Source organism: Sminthopsis crassicaudata, chromosome 3 (genome assembly GCF_048593235.1).
Source record: "Sminthopsis crassicaudata isolate SCR6 chromosome 3, ASM4859323v1, whole genome shotgun sequence".
NCBI classification, from domain to species: domain Eukaryota; kingdom Metazoa; phylum Chordata; class Mammalia; order Dasyuromorphia; family Dasyuridae; genus Sminthopsis; species Sminthopsis crassicaudata.
The window spans coordinates 237,505,063-237,528,897 of record NC_133619.1 but is presented as its reverse complement, the minus strand read 5'-3'; the positions used below and the strand labels follow the sequence as shown (position 1 = coordinate 237,528,897).

At 35.7% G+C, this 23,835-nt stretch overlaps 1 protein-coding gene across 2 annotated transcripts in view; it reads right to left on the bottom strand.

Annotated features, from left to right (window-relative positions):
- Positions 1–2,085: 2,085 nt before the first annotated feature.
- DHRSX (dehydrogenase/reductase X-linked) overlaps positions 2,086–23,835 on the bottom strand; it is a 346,627-nt gene continuing 324,877 nt past the window's right edge. For both annotated transcript variants that reach the window (XM_074300237.1, XM_074300238.1), the window contains exon 7: positions 2,086–2,764. In XM_074300237.1, the coding sequence (XP_074156338.1) occupies positions 2,561–2,764 (204 nt within the window). In that variant the 3' untranslated portion in view covers positions 2,086–2,560. The remainder of the gene's footprint in view (positions 2,765–23,835) is intronic.

Genomic DNA, 23,835 nt, shown 5'->3' with positions numbered 1-23,835 from the left:
TAATTGATGTTACTAGGGGCAGGAAAGAGATTCAGACAACTGGATGCTAATTGATATTTAATATCCCCCCATTTGCACAGGAAAAGTGCTGTAGGACTCAGATTCCAATGGGCTTCTTTGTTTATCATGACAGAGCAGTTTCTATACTCCTTAAACCAATTTGAACCATATATAGGGCTATGATGCCAGTTATCTTTGCAACTCAGAACACCCTTAGTCTCATTTAGCGTCTAATCAATCCTGTGATGTAAACTGTTATATAGTTAGAAAATATATAATCGGGGCAGCTAAGTGGCTCAGTGGATAGAGCACAAGACCTGAAATCAGGAGGACCAGAATTCAGATCTGATCTCAGACCTTAGCACTTCCTAACTGTGTGACCTTGGGCAAGACACTTAACCCCAGCCTCAGGAAAAACAAAAAGAAAAAAAAAAAAGAAAAGAAAATACATAACCAGTAGCTGAATGGTTAAGAGAAAGTCACCTGGCTCTAGACAGAGTGTGCAACAGATGGATATGTACTGAGAGTTCTCACGAAAGCATTCCAATGGGCACTATAGTGATGGTCAAAGTTGCACTGGTATGAAAACTTTACTACATCTTCAGACAATTAAAACTGAGCTGCATGTGTCTTAAGGGGTACAATATAAATACCCAAAATAAAATGCACAAAAGTTGAAAAACTGATTATTCCATGATTTTAGTAGTCAGCTACATGAAATATAGTCATCATTATGAGAGTTAAGAGTGGGAGTGGGGTTGAAGGAGAACTTCTTCACCATTTGCATGTGTAATGGGGACTGTACAATAGGAATCCCATGAACAGAGCATATATGGTATGTTCTGGTTCGCTACCAAACCACATGGATTGTTATATTGCTGAGAAGAGGTAGGTCCATATAGTTGATCATCACATAATGTTGCTGTTTCTCTGTTCTCCAGGTTTTGCTCACCTCTCACTTTCCAGGTCAGCATCAGTTCATGTAAGATTTTTGCTAATGAATATACTTCTGGAAGTATGCAAAAAATGTGATATGGGGAGATCTGCTCTCCACTTCAGACGTATGATTGTTTCAAGCCTGCAAATTATGTGGTAAAGAAATGAACTTTGGATTCACTACAGAGATAGAAATGGGAGCAAATTCAAAAGACTGGGGTTAGAGCAAGAAGCAAAACAGCCATTTTTCTTGGTATTCAGTGTGAAATGTTAGACTAAAAACCTCTAAAAATATTCTTTTGGTAATTTGATTATTATTTCAATGAATTAGTAAATTAATTTAGATAGCATTGTCTTGTCATATTGACAAAATGCATAAAGCATATATAAATTATAAACAAAAGAGATACAAGATGATTTTTCCCCCCAAGGATGCACAAATATCTGGGGACCAGAAAAGGCTTCATGTAGAAGTCTGAGTTTTGAAGGGCACTAAAGGATTCTAAGAGGTAGAGAGGAAGTACATTTCTTCCTTTATTACCCCTTCTCCTTTCTTCCCTTCCTTTTTTTTCTCTCTCTTTCCTCCCTTTCCCCTTTTTATTTCCATGGTTTCCTCTCCTTTTCTTTATTTTTTCCAGTGAGGGTGGGTAAAATGGGAGAAAGAGGAAAATAAATGATTGCTAATTTTAAAAAGAGAAAAAAAAGAGATGTATTTCCTAAAAGAGTGTTCTAAATGGAGAACACCAATTCTCAGTAACAACCTACTACTATGATAGCTGCACTGTGATCTTTGTAGCTAGGAGAACCTAGTGAAATCTTTGATGTCATTCTTCACTAAAGCAATATTAAGGAGTTGGTCTCATGGAGTTCTGTAGTGTAGGAAACCACAACCAATGGTAGTTGTGTGTATCAGTCAAAAGGCATGCCTACAGGTACACTAAGTCATATTATTATTTGAGTCAAGAAAACTAAAACAAGACATAAGACACTAATAAAAATTTGATGCATTCTAACAGTCAAAACAAGGTCTGTCTTATTAAAAAGCATCTTAAAGAGATGTTCACATCAATTACTTCACTATGAGCCTTTTATTCATAAGGCAAATCAATCTCTTTTCCTTCAAGGTGACCAAAAGAAAAATAAATTGCATACCTAAACCAGAGATTTATTAGCACAGATTATTTAATCACAACTTGAAACATTATGAATACAAAACATATTATTGGCTTGGGTATCAGAGCCTACTCAGTTCTGTGTAAGGATTCTTTTCCCCATTCTGGTTTTCATGCACTGGCAAGAGAACTAGGGGAAGGCACCTAGCACTTTGGATGGATTGTTTCCCTCCCTCCCTTTACCCTGGACCCCTTGGTAGATTTGCAAATTTATTGGAGAACATTGACAAGGATTGTACAGGATGGGCAGGAAGGGAGGGATTGGTTGTAGCCACGTTGACAAAATTACAAATCCATTGAAAATTGAGGATATCAAGGAAATTAGTGGCAGATCAGCACTCATTAATTTTTAAGCCAAAGCCACAAGTTTCATATGAAAAATACAATTTTACAGGCTCAGCATACACCTTGTTTGAGACTTATGGGGATTCACGAGATTCCACAGGAGGCAATTAGGTTGAGATGACTTTGTTGATCACATTATGTATTCCAACCATCTTGCAACTTTCTGCCCAGAGTTTCCTCTGAAGATCCTCATCATAAGTTACATCAGAAGATTTAATAATTTTCTCATGATAAAGGTAACAGCCACCAACTCCTTCTAGCTCTGGTGCAACTGCTGCATAGATGGATGTGATTGCTCCTTCATCTGGAGTCTGTGGGAAGAAAGAAACTCAAAATGAAAATGGTCAATTTTCAGAGGATGTCACAACAGAATCAGCAAACAACCAAGATGGAGGATGGCAGGATAAAGAACTATAGATTTTTGGACCTGGGAGGGTCTTTAAAGACCAGTCACTTCATTTGACAAATGATAAAACAGTCCAGAGGGATTAAGTGAATTGCCACAGTTCCCACAGTTAAAGACTCGGGCAGGACAGGAATTCAGGTCTTCTTACTTACAGTCCTGCACTCTATCTAATAATTTAGTTGTTTCTTTATTAAACTTATGGTTCTGATGCAGGGCTGGTAGACTGTGATAAGAAGTTCTTCAGTGAAAGCATCATTATTAATGTTAGTTTTCTCTGGAGCATATGCATATATTAATAAATCTCCCAGTGGTATGTTTCTTACATGTTGGGCTAATACATTTCAGTAAGCAAACAAAGAATTGTGAAATCCCTAGTGTAATTATCAATTTTTACAACTCTTTGTTAGGCAAAAATACTCATTAATTTCACTTGAAGCAGATGAGTGCTCAGCCTATTTAAATAAACATTTCTCAATGAGCTTAAATATCAAGACATCATAAAGGTACTGCTTTGAACATAACATGGTAAGTTACAATTGAGAATTCACTTTTTTTTACAGACTGTGATTGTCAAATTGAAGGTAAAAAAACAAAAACCAACTAATTTTAAAATATCTTGCTGTAAAATTGGAATGTATTATAATTTTTAAATTATCTTTCCACCTCCAATATCCTTTTATAGAATACTGCAGAAGAATGTTCTAGGACCATTGCATATACCTCTAGCATATTCTGCTTAGGAAGTTGTCATAGCTAGTCCAGAAGCTTTTAGGGGACATACAGATGTTTATAGAAAAAGCACACAATCATACTCCAAGTAAGTGATCTTTTAATACAGGCACATTTTATTTATTTCATATTAGGGCATTTATTTACATGTTCTCACTCCCATTGGAATATAAGTTCCTTGAGGCCGCATGTGGTTACCCTCACCTGTAATCCCTGCTACTTGAGGGAGGCTGATGCTAGTGAATCTCTTAAATTAGAGATTTCTGACACTAAGAGAGGGAAGCTTCGAGGATTTGAGAGCTACAAGTCCACCAAAGAAGAATAAGTCAATCCAACGAGGCAAAACTAAACAGAATAAAGTTTATTTCCTGAACTGTTTTGGGCCTGTGAGCAATCAATGCATTTCAATTGAGGCTTGAGAGAGAGGATGAAAAAAGGGAAGAAGCAGGAGAGACAAAGACAGATAGTGACACAGTCAGAGGTAGAAAGAGAGAATATAAGCTTCTTAAAGCAGAATTTTTTTTGCACATTTCTTCATATCTCCAAGATTTTGCAAAATGCATGACACACATTAAGCACTTTAGTAAAAATTTACTGACTAAATTACTAAATAATAAGGAATATAAAGAGGGGAACAAGAGAATAGAAGACAACGAGTAAGTTATAATGATAAAACTCATTTAATACTTCTAATAGGGATGCAGCTTCTAGGAGAAATATAGCAATAATCCTGAGGCCCCCAGACTTTAGGAGTGCTATTGTTTTAATAATATTTCTTGCTAAAATTAGTTTAAGAACTACAGAGTTTATTTCATTTACTCTAGTGACAAGAATATATCCCATCTTTAACCTAAGTCAGAGAGAGAGTCTCTCTCTTCCTTTAAGAAGTAACTCAGGCACTATCTTCTGAAATCAAGCTTTTTCTGACCCCCCTAATTGTTAATACCCTTCTCCAAAACCATCCTGCATTTAATTATTTTCCATATGTTTGTATTTATTCACCTTATAATTATTGCATGTACACACACACACATATACACACACACACACAGAGTTGCTGTTTCTCCCATGAGAAAGTAAACTCAACAGTAGAGGTTATTTTACTTTTTTATGTGTATCTCTATTGTCTAAGCTAGTGAAATGTACATCTTTGTAAGTATTTGATGATTAATTGGTTGATTGATTGAGGGAAGTTGAAAAGTTTAAAGTCTAATCTTTTCTCAATACAAATAAATTCTTAAATGGATATTGCATTTTTTCCTCAAATTTTTTCCCCCAAGCATTTAAAACTGAACTGGAGTAAGTTTAAAAGCAGAAATCAGCAAGGTTGTATTTAATCTCATAATGCCACTGGACATCTATAGTGTAAATGCTACATTTTTATATTTGTATCAATAAGAATTTTCTGCCTTATAAAGACTTTATCTCTACCTTGTGAAAACATCTTTAATGCATACAGAACCAGCCTTTGAAAAGATTTCTATGAAAGGGACACTCAAGCTAAAATGGCCATTCAATTTCCTTTCCTGTCATTGGAACCAGGCTTCTGAATGGAATGAGGTGAGTAAAACATGCTTCTTTCTTTTGGAAGTAAAATATTCCTGGGATCAGGATGAAGGTAATATTGGTATACAGGAGAAGAATTTTCCTTTTTTTAGATACTCAAATTGAACTGCCTGAAAGCACTCATTTAATGTATAATATTTTCTCTCCATAACTATCTTGAAGCAGGTATCTTTCTCCTACCAAGGTAGGGGCTTAGTTACATATTATAGAAAAGATAATTTCTTTTTATCTTGAAAAAAGCCAGAAAAATTTGTCAGTTTGTGCTGAGATCCATTCTCAACATTAAGATAGTTAGGGAAGTTACATTTCTCCTTAGTTCATTTACAAATTTATTCTTATTCCTAACCATTCTGTTCCAAATGCTCTTTGCCCCATGCTTGCCATAGGTGACATGGTGAGGTAATCTCAATACCTAGTGAAGAAATCTAGCAGTCTGTGAAGCTTCTTTGTTTTGGGGGGAGAAAAGGGGAAATTTAATACTTCTAATAGGGATGCAGCTTCTAGGAGAAAAATAACAATAATCCTGAGGCCCCCAGACTTTAGGAGTGCTATTGTTTTAATAAACTGTTTTGTCAAAGATCCTAAAGTCTCTTGATTTTAGGAATACTATAGTATTGTCCTAAAACTTTGCTGTCAGATAACAATCTGTTGGTCAGTGATAACAGAGTTTCTGAGGCAAAAGGTGAGGTAAATACCAGACTATTCCTCAGTTCTACCTCTGGACCATAAAATTAGCGTATCAGTGACATGAAGAACCAGATCTGTCTTTTCCCATAAATTTGTCTTCTTGCTCCTGATTCTTTGCGAAATCCTTTTGGAACTTAGCCCACTTCAATTGACATTACAATTACAATAAACTTTTCTTCTTGACTTGGAGATGGATTCAAGCCTGCAAATACTTTTGAGATACCTCATGATATGTTCTACTCTAATATCTCCCAGAAGCATGAATATGTCAGTGGAGAGCAAGTTCTGACACATTTCATCAGGCTGAAAGTGTTTTATGTATAGGACCTGGGGCAAACAGTAGGTCTCTTGAATGAAGACCAGTTCAACTTTGCAGAGGTTTCTCATTAGATTGACCTCAGGATGATGTCTCTCTATGACCACTGGCCAAGTTATAACATTCCAATGATGAAGCTATTAACTACCGTTGGTAACTGTTGCGGGGGGAGGGAGAGGAGGGAGACAGATACAGTACTATGCTAGAAAAGTAACAAAAATGACACAGATATATATCTTTTGGGCATTTACCCTAGGGAACTCCAAAGAGGTCAAATATAGAGGAAAAGATGCTCTATATACCAAAATATTTATAGCAGCATTTGTAGTGGCAAAAAAGTTAGAAAAAATTTGCATGTCCAATTCTCCCATTTAAGGAATTATATAGGGTTAAGCAGAAGTAGAAAATGCCTTTCTAGCAATAGCATAACTTTGCTGATTCCAAGGACCTTGAAATATTTTTCAGATATATTATCTTTGGGTAGGGGTGCCACTGTCTTGCCAAAAACAAGCAAAATAAACAAAATCCACTCTCATTTAGAAAACATAAGCATCTAAATGGTAGAGGAAATGAACAGGAGAGTCTCAACACCTCTCTAGGTGCTAAGTTTCGAAGCATTCTTCATCTGTGGGGAGTCCACAATCCTTTTCTTTGTTCTCCTCCTTCTTAGCTGCCTCCCCTTTCCTCTTTCAGAGTCTCAATCCCTCTAAAACATCTTTCAAACCAGGACAACAATCTACACAAGGTCAAAGATAATGGTTTAGGGTGTTATTTCAATCAAGGGCATTGACATTTTAATGGGATGAAAAAAAGCATTCAAAATTTATAAGAGTCTTAAGTCTTCTTGAAGAAGACTTCTTAAAAAAAAAGTTAACATGGGATTAAAGAAATAAGGCTTATAGTAAGAGAACTATTTCTAGAAAACAGATCTGATCTAAACTCCCCTAAAACAGTACATAAGTACTTGCCTCCTCATAAGGTAGAGCCTGTCTAGCAATTGAATTGTGTGCAACATCCACTGGAGAAAAGAATTTTTTTTGAGACATGGGCAGGTGGCATCCAAAATATTTCTGGTAACCTAGACATCAGAATGAATATTTAAATGTTTTTTTTCTTAAAAAGAATAAAGAACATTGAGAATACAAGTCAGTTATCATTTATTTTTGTGATAGACTTTTCCTGGAATTAACAATTTTTTTTTCTCCTCAGCCTCCCCCATTCCTCACACCAAATCTTTAGAATGAACATCTAAATTGATACTTAGAATTGTTCATATAGCAGATATTTATTTAAATGAAATTAACATAATTTATTCCATGTTATGCTATATATATGTTGGAATATATTCAAAGCTGTCATGTTTAATTCAGCAGTCTAACTATGAAAATAAGTCTCTGCTTATTTTGATTTTTGATTTTTAAAGGGTTCAACATCAGTTTCCTCTAATGATTTATAATCCCTTCCTTTTGTTTTTTTCAAATATGAATCAATAAGTATAGGAATCAAAGAAAAAATAATTAAAACAACTATTTTTTTTTGGAATTGTTCTCAATTCAGGATTCTGCTATGCCTCATGTCAGATCAATGTCCAGGGCAATATCAGCCTGGTGAATTCTTTCAAAACATCGCAAATCTTGGGCACTATGTCCAGAAAAAAGCCCAGAGAATAATGTATGTTTAATTTGCATTAGCACTAAAGCTGCCACTGCACCAAGATTTTTCAATTAATAATAATAAAGCACTGGCAGAGTAGCCTTTTCCCAAATTATTTTTCACAGTCATTTAATTTGTTAGAAGCCATGATTGCTTAGTCAGCTGGATTCTTTGCTCCTTTGAGAATTCTCAAGCTATTTTGATCCCTATATCATTTTTGTGGAGCCACAAAATTTTTGATGAACCATGCCCATCTACTCTCAATGGGTATAGCAAGTACTCCTCTCTATGTGTCAACAGAATTAATGGGAAGTAATGGGAGGGGGAAAGTGCAGAAAGGAGGGGAAAGTAGAGACAAGGAAAGAAAAGATGAAATCAAAGAGGAAGAGAGCCAAGAAGAACCCACTGGATTTAGCAGGTAACAAACATATCACTGATATCTTTGGAGAAAGCAATTTCAAAAAATATTGGGGTCAGAAATCCAATAATAATTGAGAAATTAGGTAGCTAGAAAGAAAGAGCTAACAGCAGGAGAAACCAGAAATTCTTTCTAGTATATCTGTTCCAGTCCTCTGTATCCTTTGGGAAGTAGTGACTTTTATTCTCAATGCAAGAGAAGAAATGTAAGACAACTTGAAGGAATATCAGGATGAAGGTTTGTTGTTGCTATTATTTTGCTTTTAAAGATGAGGAAGACCTGGGGGTTTTCGTAAATAGTAGGAAGGAGCTAGGAGAAAGTGAGAGGTTGAAAATATAGGAAGAGAAGTAATTACTGACTGGAAGGAATGGGATTGAGGATAGAAACCGAGGGCTTGGCTTTAACAACAAAAAAGGTACCACTATCTTCTCAGATGCAAAGTAAGAACAGTTAGGTCAAGATGTATTAAGGGCTTGAGAAGTAATACAAAAACAATACAATAGAGGGCCATTTTCTTAGGAAAGAGGCAAAGTCATACTGAGTGAATACAGTTGGATGATCACTTTATACTAGGAGACTTTAATAATCAGATTCTTTTTCAAATTCTCACTGAAAGAACCAGGGAACCCTGAGAACCTCTCTCAACCCTAGAAGCAGGAATTTGGATGTCTCCTTGCCCACACTCTCTGCCATAGGCACTGAGCATCAAGTTAGCACCCTTCATGAATAAAGAAAAGCTACAAATGGACTAGAGCCCTAGAATATGGTCTTATGTTTGACAATCCTGTGCTTTCCACCTCTGCAAAGGAAAGAATGTGTGTGTGTGTGTGTGTGTGTGTGTGTGTGTGTGTGTGTGTGTGTGTGTGAGAGAGAGAGAGAGAGAGAGAGAGAGAGACAGAGAGAGAGAGAGAGAGACAGAGAGAGAGAGACAGAGAGAGAGAGAGAGAGAGAGAGAGAGAGAGACAGAGAGAGAGAGACAGAGAGAGAAACAGGGAGAGACAGAGAGACAGAGAGACAGACAGACAGAGAAAGACACGGAGACATAGAGAGACACAGAGACAAAGAGACAGAGAGGGAGATAGAGACAGAAACACACACTACACACACACATACACAAAGTATGTATTTCTTCTTTAGGACCATGCTTTGTTCTTTATAATTTTGCACAGGATTATTTTCTGATTCAAAGTGTATTCCTTCCTGAGATAAGAACTCTTTCTTAGCAATTTAACTGACATTTTTGATCAACAAGTGTTGCAATGTAAGGATGCGGTTCCCGCAAAACAAGAGAAGGGAATTGTAAGGGCCCTTTAAATGTGAGGGCAAACATTTACCTTTACCAAACTTCTTACCTCTCTCAGCTATCCATCAATTTGGCTCAGCTACCCCAGGCTAGGGAGCCAGGTTAAAGAAAGTGACTGCTGCCTGCAGTGGGCTTATACAGAGCCTGTGAGGTCACACACACAGCCAAACAGCGAGAGCTGTCACCCATTACGAAGCTATCTCAGTATGGCCAGGATCCCACACACAGGGCAGTCCTATATCCACAGAGATTACTTCCTGGGGCACTCAATCTCCTGTTGCGCTGTGCCCTCCCATTTAAAGAACCCTTACAATTCCCTTCTCTTGTTTTGTGGGAACCGCACACCTCATCAAGCTAAACTTTTAGCACCAGCTGTAGTTCACTTGATCCATGAGATGACAGAGTGTTATGCCCAAGGAGGTACAAAGCAGCAGATCAGTAAACAGAAGTATGACAATGAGAACTAGGCTCAACAGTGGCCCAAGTGTTCAACCCATTCGTTAAAGTCATACTCGAGATAATAAGCCAAAGAGGTTGGATGCCAATGAGGTAGTGTAATATTCTGTTGTCTCCAGAAGCTGCCAATCACTCTCTGGGAGGAGATCTGCTGTGTCAACTCAAATCTCTTGGACAGATTCTTCTTCCTGTAGAGAGCCCTTGTCTCCAGACAGTTGCCGTCAACTCTGGTCCAGAGTAGAGAGTCTTCTTCCTCCAGAGAGCCGCCTCATGTCTGGTCCAGACAAGACTCATCTCTCAAGTGCCGCCCTCTTTTATCCTCCCAGAGAATGGGTGTGGGATAATGCAAGGGCTTCTGGGAAAAAATACTTCAACCAATAAACTTGCTCCTCCTAAGCATGTAAGCTCCTCCCCAGGAGTTCACAAGTAAAACTCCCAGGAAAGGCCGGAGCTAGAGAATTGTTAAGTACCGACTTAGCACTTAGTGAGAACTTAATATCTCATTATCTCATTAGCACTTAGTAAGAACCTAACATTGCAAGGACCTATCTATCACATTAAATGATTACAACTCTTCTCTTATTTGATTCTACCTTCTCAGAGCTTATGACATGGGGTAACTCTCAATGTAACTGATACCTGTTCTCACAGAGAGAAAGATAAACAGAGCAAGTAAAATGCTCCACCAGTGAAGTTGCGCTTCATCTTCCTAACTTCTTGTTCCTTTCTCCTTCGGTTGCATCATGTCCTTGCTTTTCTTTCCAGTGATCTATACCATATAACTTTTTAATCCTCCCAATCAAACCAGGAAAAAAGAAGGATATGATGGCATCATTTACTTTCATTAAAACACTCAAAACAATGTTTTGGCCTTGGATTAGAGATTCTTACTCTGATTTTCTAGTTTCTTCCAGAGCTCCTTTTTAAAGGAAAGTTTCTAGGACAGTTTCATTCTTCTCCATGATGCACTTACAATTCTCTGAACTTTCTCTATCATGCTGAGGCAGAGAATGCCTAGTCTTCTCTCATTAAAATATAAGCTCCTTGAGGGCAAGTCAAGTTTTCTAAAGCCCCTGAAAACTCTCTAAGGACTATAAACTGCAAAGAGTTTATATGAACTGAATTTATAGAAGGAGTTTTCTTATTAGAAGTTATTATAACAATGAAATAAGTGGATGTGTCTCTGGGTATGCATATATATATATATACATATACACATACATATATATATGTATATATATATATAACTTATATAGTATATGTATACATATATAATTGTGATCATTCCATTGAAATTTTTAAAATTCATGTCTGGCTTTAAGATATAACTGTATAATTATGATCATTTTCACTTTGATTGAGATAACAAAAATCCACTGAAAGTAGATGGGAATCTTCCCTAATGTTATCCACCCTAAAATGCAGATTTATTATTTTAAGGTAACCATCATGACAACTTAATCTTAATTTGATTAGCTTTCATTAAGCAGCTACTATGCACCCTAGGGTTACAAAAGGTAAATATGAAATAATCTTTACCCTCAAAGAATTCTATTTTACTGGGAAGATACAACATATAGACATATAAATAAATACAAAGTTAACACACACACACACACACACACACACACACACACACACACACACTTCAGTTACCAGGGGGCATATGACATATGCTTTGAAGGAAGGAAGATAGGGATACTAAGAAATTGAGGAAAAGAGGGAATACATTTCAGGCATGGAAAATCAACTTTTTGAAGGTATTGATGAATGTAATCAAATACTATGTATAAGGAATATGTTACCATACTGACTTGCCCAGAATGCATGAAGAATAAAATGAAGCAAAACTGGCAAAGGAGGTGGGAGCCATATTGTAAATTGGTTTTAAATGGCAGGTTCACAAGGTAGTATTGTGTCTTATAAGGAATACTGAACTAAAGGGTTTTGAGTAGGAAAGTGATATAGTCAACTCAATGTTTTAAGCTTATAATTTGGTTGTAAGAAAGATTAGAGAGAGAAGAAAGGAAAAAAAAAACACAACAAAGAAACTACTATTATACCTCAGGTGATAAGAAAATTAGAGAGACTAAACCTTTTCTAAAACATAAATAATGTTCTAATTACTTATAGATAATGGAAAATAAATGACCATCCTGGAAAATATTGCATGCAATAGCAATGTAAACAATAATGTCTGGGCATGAATTTAGAAAAAGGAGTCAAAAGCAAGAATTTGTCAGTATTTCTGGGGCATTGATTAGGGGAAAGAATACATTCAAAATTCAAAGTAATTAATGTTTCATTGTAGAAGTTCATGTACTATATCAGCTCCTAGGGGAGCCAACCAATAGTCCCAGCAGTCTCCAATTCATAATTTAGGTAGTCCTAACCAAATCTTCTGGAACAAAAGGGAACATCAATCCCAGAAAAGAACAGAACTGAACCAATCTCCCAGGTTTCCAGGGTCCACACAATGGACTGCTTGAAATGAGAAAAAGATGTAGTTTAGCCTTGAATTAACCTTAAACAAATCAGAAAAAAAAATCAGATGAGCCATGGTCATGGATACAATGACATACTAATCTCCACTGAATTTTCCACTGAGGTAACATGCCTTACTTTGTAGCAAAGTGTTGGGTTCATTTTTCCTTCATTTGGTTATATGCTGTATCAGACCTAAGCCCATTAGCCCACATTTCCACCTTTTACTGATAAGGCCTTTATGAAGAAAGAGGGTTTAACAGAGTGGAAAATGCGGATTTCTCCTCTGACACATAGGTACTGTGACTCTATGTAGATCACTTACCCTCTCAGTGAACCAGATGGCACTTCTCTGGATTTGGAGATTGTAAACTGCAAAACAAGGAGCCCTTGTAGGAGTTTCTTCACTGAGAGGCTATTTTGTCAATGTCATCACAAATCTGGTTGTCCCTAAAGATTTTATATGGGCTATATTTCTAGGCCCTGTCTAGAGTATTGAAAAGATGGATAATAAACTTTATATATTAAATTCAATTTCACAAACATTTATTAAGCATCTGCTCTCTGAAAGAAACCGTGCTAGTAATAAGGATATAAAAACAAGATACAAAGAGAGAAAGAGGGAATGGTTCTTGCCCTGAGGAGCACTGGTATTCTGCTGTAAAGAAACATATAAACAGAGAACTAACTACAAAATATATGCAAAGTAGTCTCTGAGGGCAAGAAGTATTGACAACTAGCCAAGTAAAAGCCTGGGAGTCATAGAATCTAAGAAAGAACTTGGGAGGTCAAGGTCAACTTTCTCATATTATAGATTGCTGACAAGAAGTAAGTACTTTGAATAAGGTCACAGTAAGTGATAGAACTGGACCTAGAACCAGTTGCAGAATATTTGATCTATGTAGAACATATTACCAGTGTCAATATAGCCCAAGGTAAGCTGCTGGAATCTCTGATTTATCTTCATAATGAATACCAGGAACTACAAGAACCTCAGTCTATAATTTCCTCTACAGTAATCAATCTAACTTGAAAACATCCAACAAAAGCAGACAACCTAAAGCTTGAAATTATGACTTCATTGTCTTTGGAGAGAATTTAAACAGCAAAACTTAAATGCTTCACAATGCTGATATTAGGCTTAGATTGCAGATCATAAAGGGCAAGGATGTTTAACTTGCTTTGAATAGCATATACTATAATGCTTTCTGATAATGAATTAAGTGTGAGAAGAGAGTCCTAATGACTGCTATATATAAGTTTATTTTTTAATATTTCTCTTCATGCAATGGTCTCAAAGACCACTCAGTGACTTGAATTAGTTCTTCAGATCAATGCTGTTTTTCCTTTGAAAATGAAGAAACAGATGCATAAAAGTTCTGTACACCAATGGCAATGGCAATGCTGCAATTAAGAATTAATTACTGTTTTCTCCTCATGTTCCTTATTCACTATGTGTTTTTTTTTTGTTAAATAAAATGCCAACTTCATTTGGAGATACTTGTCTTTGCTATCAAACCCACATATATAAAGATTTCCCACATTTTTTCTTGTCATCTGTTTAGACGAGTGTGATAATTTCTTCCTTTTTTGCTTCATTCGTTTACCTACAAGATGATTTTACCTGTGTGCTATCTTTGACTTCACAATAGCTATTTTTGGATAATTCTATGGATAAATAAAGCTAATTGAATCACAGGCATAGTCTTTTTTAAATGTTAAGATGATACTTTGAATATTCTTAGAATTGAGTTACAAATATCCAAATGCCATGAGATCTCATGGAAAATCTGGCTATTGCAAAGGAAATCAAGGTGGATGAGATTAAGTTTTATTTTGACAAACTTGTTTCCATAGCAAAATTTGTTCTTTTCAGGGTATATAATGAAGTTGTGCAGCTACGTCTGAGGTGAAATGAATGTAAAAAAGAATCACTTCTTAACCAACTTTAGCATGTCTTCTACAAAGGATGAATAACATGCATTCAAGCCTAATTATCTTTTAATCAAAAAGGAACCCCACAATCATTTGTAAAAATTTTCAAAGCCACAGGCTTATAATTAAGGAGAGAAAACAGATTAAATGTTCATTTTAAAAAATAAATTCCAAAGTGAACTGGCACTCTACAAAATAAATAGTTTTAATCATTTGCTCTTTTCTGGTTTCTATCCCCACCATCTGATCAGCAAATGGATCAATCTTTCACCTATCAAATTACACAGAAAACAAGGTTAACAAAAAGTAAGCATCTTAGCAAAACACACACACACACACACACACACACACACACACACACACATACACACCCCATACTATCTAAACATTTGTATATGTATTATAAAGCTTCCATATCTCACAGTGCAGATAAGTTTTCAATGCTGAAAGTATGCCCTGACATAAAAGGAAGTGAAAACACCAAAGGGGCTGAAAAATCACAGGCAGTCTTCCCTGCCAATTCTCATAACCGTTTTTAGGACCAACTATAAAAACAGAATGTCCTAAGTTATTTTCTTTTCACTAAGAAAATAAAACTTTAAAAGACTTCCATGGTGTAAATTGCCCTGATATTATTCCAAAGAAATACTGAGAGGTTCCTCCTCTGACTTATATTTGAGATATTTCAGGGAAATTTACTCTTCTCTTGTTGAAATAGGTAATTAAAGATATATTTATCTCCCAGATGAAGAGTCAAGATAGACTATTTAGACAAATAAACTCCCACCTAATTTTAGAACTTACAGTTTCTCTGGATTCTCCATATTTCCCAGGGGGTTTTAAAGCTCATTCAATGTCTACATTGCATTCGACCTTAAAGGTAAACTGCAAGAATAAATTGCAAATTGAATCTCAAATTTATTCAGATATCTCTTTTGCCATAGCTTTTTCAAATTAGTTTCGACTTTTAATTTTTTTTTCAATATTCCAGTCTTAGGAGTTCTGAGAACAATCTAAATGGCTAGAAAAACCACACTCAGATGTTTCCACTACAGTTCACTGATTCCCATTTTTCAAAAATTTTCTTAGCAGCACAATTCTCTTACTCAGGCTCCTCTCCCTTTCCTGTGATGTTTGTTTTCTTTTGTGTATTTTATTCCTATCCCTAGTCTCTCCTTTTTTGCATTTTTAGATCTTTATAACAACACATTAATATCAATTCTAGTTAAGCTTCAAAAATGGCACCATAATGTCATTTTTGTGAACTCAACAGAAGTAAAGAAATATAAAGTAAGATTTATGTGAGGAAGCTCCCAGTCCAGTTGAGAAGAGATGTACACAAACAACTAATATATGGTATAATCAATGTTCCTTGCCGCCTCCCACTCCCATCTTTTTTTTTTTTTTTGGCACAGGACAACAGTTAATAACTAGGATTTATAGGAGTATTAGTTCTGGTACATATTCTGATAAATATTGTTTGACTTATTGATAAGATGAAGTAGAGAAAAGATATGAGTAATTCTCATTCACAGTCCATGAATACTAAAGCAGAAAATGGTGGAGGGAAGTGGTTGAGAAGAGGAGAAAGACGTACTGTGTCTCTGTCATGACTTCTTTGTGCTGCTCCTCTAACATCAAGTAGTAATACCCATTTGCTTTCATCCAAGCACCAAGCAAATAAGTGTAATTTCTCTTTCTTTCAATAGTCTTTTAAATATGTGAAGGTAGTTATTGTGTTCTTATTAAATCTTCTCTTTTTTCAAATTAACTACTTTTACTACCTGCAATAATTTTTTTTACATGGTATAGGGTCTAGACCATATCATTGCTCTCATCCTCTGGATATATTCCAGCTTGTCCATTTTTTTCTCACAATGTGAAAAACAAATAAACATTTCTCAAGATATGGTTTTGATAAGGTTAGTGGCAGGTTTGGGGTTCAGGGAACCAAATGAAGAGGTTTGGGGTTATGTCCCCCTAGGATTCAGCGCATGGCAGGGAGTTGTGGGAATCCTTTTCTGGTTGCATAGAGGTCTTTAGTAAAGAAAAAGCTAGACTGGTAAAAGAAGTTTATTATTGGTATTGTGAAGTTAGCCTTTGCTATGCAAGAATCGAAAGACTGAATTCTTTGGTGGCAAAGTCCTGACAGAGAAGCAAAGTTTCTAGCAGAGAAATCCCAATGGAGAGGTATAAAGATACTGAAAGACAATATCATTTCAGCAGGCAGAGGGTTGCTACTATGCAAAGGGGAAAGAGAGGTTACTTGGCATGGCATGGCATGGCATGTTAGGTCCTTTGCAAGGACTGAGGCCTAAGTTGGCTCTTTTTATAATTGAAGTTTAGGCTAGAAGCTGGGGATTGCTCTTGATGGGGGCTGGAAGCAGTTTGGGCTGGTATCAGAATATAAAATCTTGGACTTGAATAAGTGTCTCTGGGTTAATTAACAATTCAATAGGGTTGGAATCTCCAGTCCTACCTAGACTCAACTAGCCCCACTTAGATAACAGAATGAAAACCACTTTATCTTGATTCCCTGGGGTGGGTCTCTCAGGGGAGAACTTAGTGTTCTTCTCTAAAGTCAGAGAGAGAGAAAGAAAGTTTCAGGGCTCCCCTTCTCAGTTTGATCACAGCGGTATTACCAGCTTATTGGCTCAGCACAATATATCTCTTTTCATGAAATTTATGATAGTATGTGTCATTACCATGATACAATGCCAACTTATTTTGATCTTGTCATTTTTCACTCATATTCAACTCTTTGTTGATCCCATTTGGGTTTTCTTGGCAAAGATACTGGAGTGGTTTTATAGTTCATTTTATAGATGAGGAACTGAGGCAAACAGAGGTGACTTGTCCAGGGTCACACGGAAAACATCTAAGACCAGATTTGAACTTTGAAAAATGAGTCTTCTTGACTCTAGGCCCAGTACTCCATCTACTGTACCACCTAGGTAATATCATTTTATTAATTTTGATCTTGGAAACCACAAAAAACTTTGAGTCTTTTTCTCATGAAGTGATCTTCAATCATGCTCCACCCACTCTCATCATTCTGTACACAGGAAGTTAACCATTTGAATGCAAATCTAAGACATTAAGAAACACTTCAATAGATTTTTAAAATCTCATTTATGTGGTAGCCCTTTTTTTACAGAGAAGATTGTAAAAGAATGTAATTCTTTTCCCCTGTTTCCTATAATTCTTCTTCACAGTATCAACAAAAATAAAAATACTCTAGTACTTCCTCTAGGACTTTTAGAAGTTTATGAATATCGAAGCAGCAAATGAGCTATCCAGTTACTATTCCTTGCTCTTATTAAATGGCTCTCACATAGTTTGCTGATCATCATAAGCTTTCTGAATGATACTCTCTATCCCACTCATCCCACACAAGTAATCATTGGCAATATGGTTCAGTTAATTTTTGCTCATCCCATAGTTCATTTTTAAAAATCATACTCATTATGATTTTTTAAAAGACTATTATGTGCCAAGATTGAGTCATATATTATTATTGGGAGAACATCAATGTTGGAAAGAGATTTGTGTGTGTGTATGTGTGTGTGTGTAAGTGAGAGAGGTAGAGCGAGAGAGACAGAGAGAGACAGAGACACAAAGACACACAAAAGAGAGGCACAGAGAGAGAGAGACAGACAGACAGAGACAGAGAGACAGAGAAAGTTTGGAATTATTGAAAATATTATACAATCACCTAAAACTCTTATGTAAAATGTTTAGCCCAGTTTATTTTTCATCTTCAATGATAATTGGATAAAGGGATAAGGACCAAATCAATCATTTCATTGGTAAGGGGAATTGTTCAAGTGAGCAAATTCTGTTACCAAAGCAAGTCTGCCCCTTCCCCCTCCCAACTCATAATCTAAGGGAGTTACCTAGAGCAATGAAAGGTTAAGTGAATTGCCTAGAGTCTTACAGCCATTGTGGATAAGAGACAGGACTAGAACAAAGGTCTCCTGGAGGGAGGGCAGGGAGGCCAGTTTTTAGTCTATTGAAGGCAGATCACACAGCCTTCTAGTATATCCATGTATCTATATAATATGCATATAGACATATACAAATAAATATGTATCAGCAAGATGATAAAGTGGACGGGGCTCTTGGCTACAAATCAGGAAAACTTATCTTCTTGAGTTAAAATCAGACCTCAGAAACTGATTGGTTGGCATAACCCAGGCAAGTCAATAACCCTTTTTCCTTAGTCATTCTTTAAAATGAACTAGAAAAGGAAATGGCAAACACTCCAGCATCTTTGCCAAGAAAACCCCCAAAAGGAGCCATGAAGAATTGGGCATAACTTAAATGACTCAACAAGAACAACAACACCACACACAAATAGCTAATACAGAATACTGAGGAACTAATTCATTGAGGCAGTTGGGACAAACTAGATTTAGAACCAAAGTACCAGAATTCAAATCCCAGCTGTTACTTAGTATTTTTATGACTTTGGGGAAGCCATTCTTCCTGTTTGTGCTTCAAAAATAAAGATGTTACACTAGTTCACTTCTGAATTCCCTACAAGTTTCAAATCTACTTGTTTATCCAATTGATCTGCTAAATCTATTACTGCACAACACATTGCTTTTTCTAGTCTGGATAACAGGCATTCTTCATCCATTCGGTTTGTCTAGTAGAGTTTACAGTGCCAGTTTCTTTCAAGTGATCTTAGCACTCAATGACCAGCTCCTACAATCTTCTGGAGTTATATGTGGTCAGTGCAATGTTATTTACAATACAAATATCTGGCTAATCAATGATCAAAGTTATCTCTGTGTTACGTCTATCAAAAATTATGTATAATTATAATGTGCATGGGAAAGACATCATTGCTGCAAAGCTTTCAAGACCTTTTTTTTAACATGCTGACCCAATGTATCAATGTAAACTGATATCAACAGCTTCTGATAAGGTATATACCTAATGATGAGGTCTATATCTCATTAAAATTAGGTTTAATTGAGGTCTAGTGACAGGATTGGGGTTCAGGGAGTCAAATGGAGTTCCCCTGTAACCTCTTAGGATTCGGCACAAGGATACAAAGTTAAATGAGGTCTAGTAGCAGTGCAAGAGTCCTCTGTAAATGAATTTACAGGCCCGAAAACCTAGATTGATAAAAAGAGGTTTATTGTAGGGTTTGGGAGTAAGGTTAAAGTCTGGTTAGTGAAAGGTATTAGATAGAGGAAGAAATACACCAAAGCCGTGGGACAGAGAGAGTCTGTGATGCAAAGGGGTGGAGTTCCAGGTTGATTCCTTGAAGGCCAGAACCCACTAGGAGGGGGTTGGGCTACCTGAGCAGATCATTGGAATGGGGGCTGAAAACCTAAGCCAGCTCAGATCCAGTGGGGGCTGGGTACAAAGCCCAAACTGGCTCAGATATGGATCTTTCCCCTTGGAATACAAAAGGGTGCTTTTGACCAGATCTTGAAATCAAAGGTCAGTCCCAAAGGAAGTTGTAGATCTGACAAGGAATCTTAAAGGGGCTACTGTTAGTTAACTGTGTGACTTGGAAGATGTTTTCTGAGAGAGCAAAAATCATCTTCAAACCCCCCCTGTTCTACCCATATTTTCATGAAGCAAACTTTTGGTCACTCTCATAAGGATTTTGCATTAAAAATAGGAATATAGGTCAATAGATGCTGATTTCCATTCAAGTATATTTGAAGGGTTAAAATCATTCATAATTTTTAATCATCTGATGTCTTTCCAAGAACAGTATAATGAGATAGGAAGTATATTGGTATGTCAAAATTAAAATTCCAGCCTTGCTGCTTACTATGTGTATATCTTTGATCAAATCACTTAACCTTGACGTTTTGCAGTTACTTCATCTATGAAATAAAAGGTCTGATTAATCTAAACTCTGAGGTCTCTTCTATGATTCTATGATTCCCCTATTTTAGATATCTTGGAAATTTATCTCTGAATGTGTTTACAATTTTTTTTGAAAATCAGATTTCTTTTTGTGTACTTCATCTGGACTAGCTTCTCTTTTTAAATTCATCATTGAATTTTTTTCTTTTTTCCTTTCATTCCTTTCAGATACTGCAGTGTTAGGAGTGTAAATGTACTGATCCTTATCTCTGATGATGAGAATAAATCACAAAAGATACACTGAGAAATATGTTATATTTGTTATCCATTGATTACTTTCCAATTTGAACTATAAATATTGTTAAAATTCTCTGGTTTGGTCCTTGTTCCATGCTATACTTTATCCAAATATTTTCCTTTCCAATGATTTTTTGCTATTATGCAAGGCAATAAAATGGCACAATTTTCTGCAGTCCTCTTCTCCAATGTTTTGCCTGTAGGTTTGTCTTCTACTTTGTTGTACTTGCTTACCAAAACCCTCCATTTAGAGAGCAGCTAGGTAGTGCAGTGTATAGAGTACCAGCCTTGAAGTTGGGAGGTCCTAAGTTCAAATCTGACTTCAGACACTTAACACTAATTACCTGTGTGAGCCTGGGCAAATCACTTAACCCCAATTGCCTCAGCAAAACAAACAAAAATCTCTCCATTTAACAAGAAAGTCTCAGCTTTGTTGGCTGGGTCTTTAGGACTCCTTGGTAAATTATTTTATATCAGCTAATCTTTTATATGAAATAGAGAAATCATGGTCAATTTCTTTACTTTTATCCCTTTAACATTTGAGGGAGAATTGAGCTTAAGTAGTCAATACAGTAGCAATTAAAATTTTAAAGTGTTTTCGCATCATTAAATTTTCATATATTTTGACACTAGCTGTGAGCTTTGCTTTTACTGGGATTACTAAAATTATATAGAGGTGGGAAGGTTTTTGAAGATCATTTAGCACATCCCCCTCATTTTACAGATGAGGAAACTCTTGTCTGCAGTCAAAAATTTAGTAAATATAAAAGATAGGATTCAAAGTTATGTTGACTTCAAATCCAGCACTCTATTTATATTCAATGTTGCCTCTCACAAACTAGTTTATTATGAAATTAAAGAGAATCAGTGCAGTGTGCAGTGAGAAGTGTCCTGGATCTGAGATTAAAATCTGAGGTCAGATACTTACTAAATGTATGATGCTGAGGAAGTCACAACTTCTTTGGGTCTCATTTTTTTCATCTGTAAAATGGGGAATAGTAATAGAACTTACCCCTCAGGACTGCTGTGAGGATCAAACTAAAAGATATTTGTAAAATTTAAAGCTCCATATAGATGCCACTTGGTTATTGTCATTTATTATTATTATTGTTGTTGTTGTTGTCATATGATTGCACTCAGAGAGATAATTAAATGATTCCCATGCCAGGAACCAATCATTTATTATCTGCTGAGATATGATCAATTTTTTATCCTCTTCTTCCTCTTCCTTCTCCTTCTCTTCCTCCTCCTTCTTTTCCTTCTCCTTGTTCTTCTGTGTAACTATTCCATGTTGTCTGTGTCCAATGAATATTACATGGGAGTGATGTTTGTGATAGTTATATTGATATAGGTAGTCTACAAATCCTTGTTTCTTATTTCTTATTTTCAAATAATATTATGATACATTTTTTCTACTGTTCTCTGCTGTGTCTTTTAGTGCACCACCATGAAGTCACTGTGAAGAAAATTACATAATGATTTGGTTTGAAGGATCTGATCAAATGCTTCTTAATGGCTTCATTGTAGAGGGTCAGACCTCTGGAGAAGTATTCTTGAAACAAGGTGTTAACTCAGTGGAATTGATGAGATAATGGTTCTCTAGTTCATATATACATATATACATATATATATATATACTTAGTACTTAGTATGGTCCTCTAGTTCACACATATTCAATATGCTGTAATGATGTAATTGTAATAGGGTATTTAAGGGCTGAGAAAGATTGGAAAAGAGAAATTCTATCTTTGACCAGCCTCATGGTGTCTGTCCTGCCTTCATCATTTCTCCACTAAGACCAAGGACTCAGGCTGATCCCAAGGACCTCCAGAAAGCTAGCCCACACATTACACTTCATCCCCTTAACACATTGGTCATAAACTATGATTATCCTCATGGCAGTAATATTTCCCAAATTTATTTTAAGCATAGTCTAATGATAAAAAATAAAATTTTTTGTTGTTTTTGCATTTGGGTACATTATGATATTGTTAGCTACATTATTTACCTTTCTAAGGATATTTTGTGAGACATACTTTTATTTAGCTGGAGCTTTCTTATGCAGTTTGGCTCTATTTGTAACATGTCAATATTTATATCATTCAGTTCTTCCAATAGTATATCAATTTATTGGAGTTAAATAAGGACCACTTTTTAGTATATTCAAAATTAAATTTATTTATCAAGAGTAAAATTGTTCAACTTTGAGGGGAAGCAAAATATCTGACAATAGAGTCATGTTTGAACATGTTTTATCAGCTCAGAAAAGGAAGGGATGTGCCAAACAATGAATTTGTACAAGTAAGAACAAATTAATTTAAAATAATATTTCATCATAAAGATGATTATCTTACAAAGACAAAGACCAATTGCATAAATGAGTAAGGGGTGGGAGTGGAAGATGTGAAGGGAGACAGATAGCAATAATACCTAGATGTTGGTGGTGTTTGTTGAGTTATTTCAGTTGTGGCTGATTCTCTATGACCCCATTTGGGGTTTTCTTGGCAAAGATACTGGAGTGGTTTGTCATTTTTTCTCTAGTTCATTTTACAGATGAAGAATGGAGATAAATAGGGTTAAGAGACTTGCCCACATAGCTAGGAAGTGTTTGAGGCTATATTTGAACTCTAATCTTCCTGACTCCAAGGACAGCACTCTAGTCATTCTGCCACCTAGTTGTCTAGTGCCTCAATATAATAAAGGAAGAAATTAAGCTTCCAAAGTGAAAATGAAAACCTCATGATATTTCATAATGACTAATATATACAATGAGAAAAATTAAGGAAGATCTGGTTTCTTTAAAAATAATTGCTATAAGAATGAAGACATTAGCAAGAAGTTTAATATCTTGGAAAATTCTATGTAGATTCTTAACAAAACTGTCAAAACTATGAATAGTAAAAAGCTATGATAGAAGAAAAAAATGACAGCTAGCAGAATAATTAACTATTCAAAATCAAAGAACAATATTATTAGAATACTTAAGAATTGTATAATGAAAGAAAAAAGAGCTAGAAGATAGCTTAGAAAGAAAGACTGAGAATTAATATTCTTAGAAAAGTGAAGAAACAGATTCTAAATGACATATTTTGGGAAATCATACAAGAAAATGTCTCAAAGATATTACAGAGGACTCAGTAAAATTGACATAAAACAAAGGACATTGACAGAAAACAATCTTTTATTCAGCTTCTAAGAAATGTAACCACCAAACTCCAGTGTTTCAATGGCAAAGTCAGATATATGAAAAAACACAAATTTAAATCGCAGAGAAATTCTCAAATATAAAAAGAAATT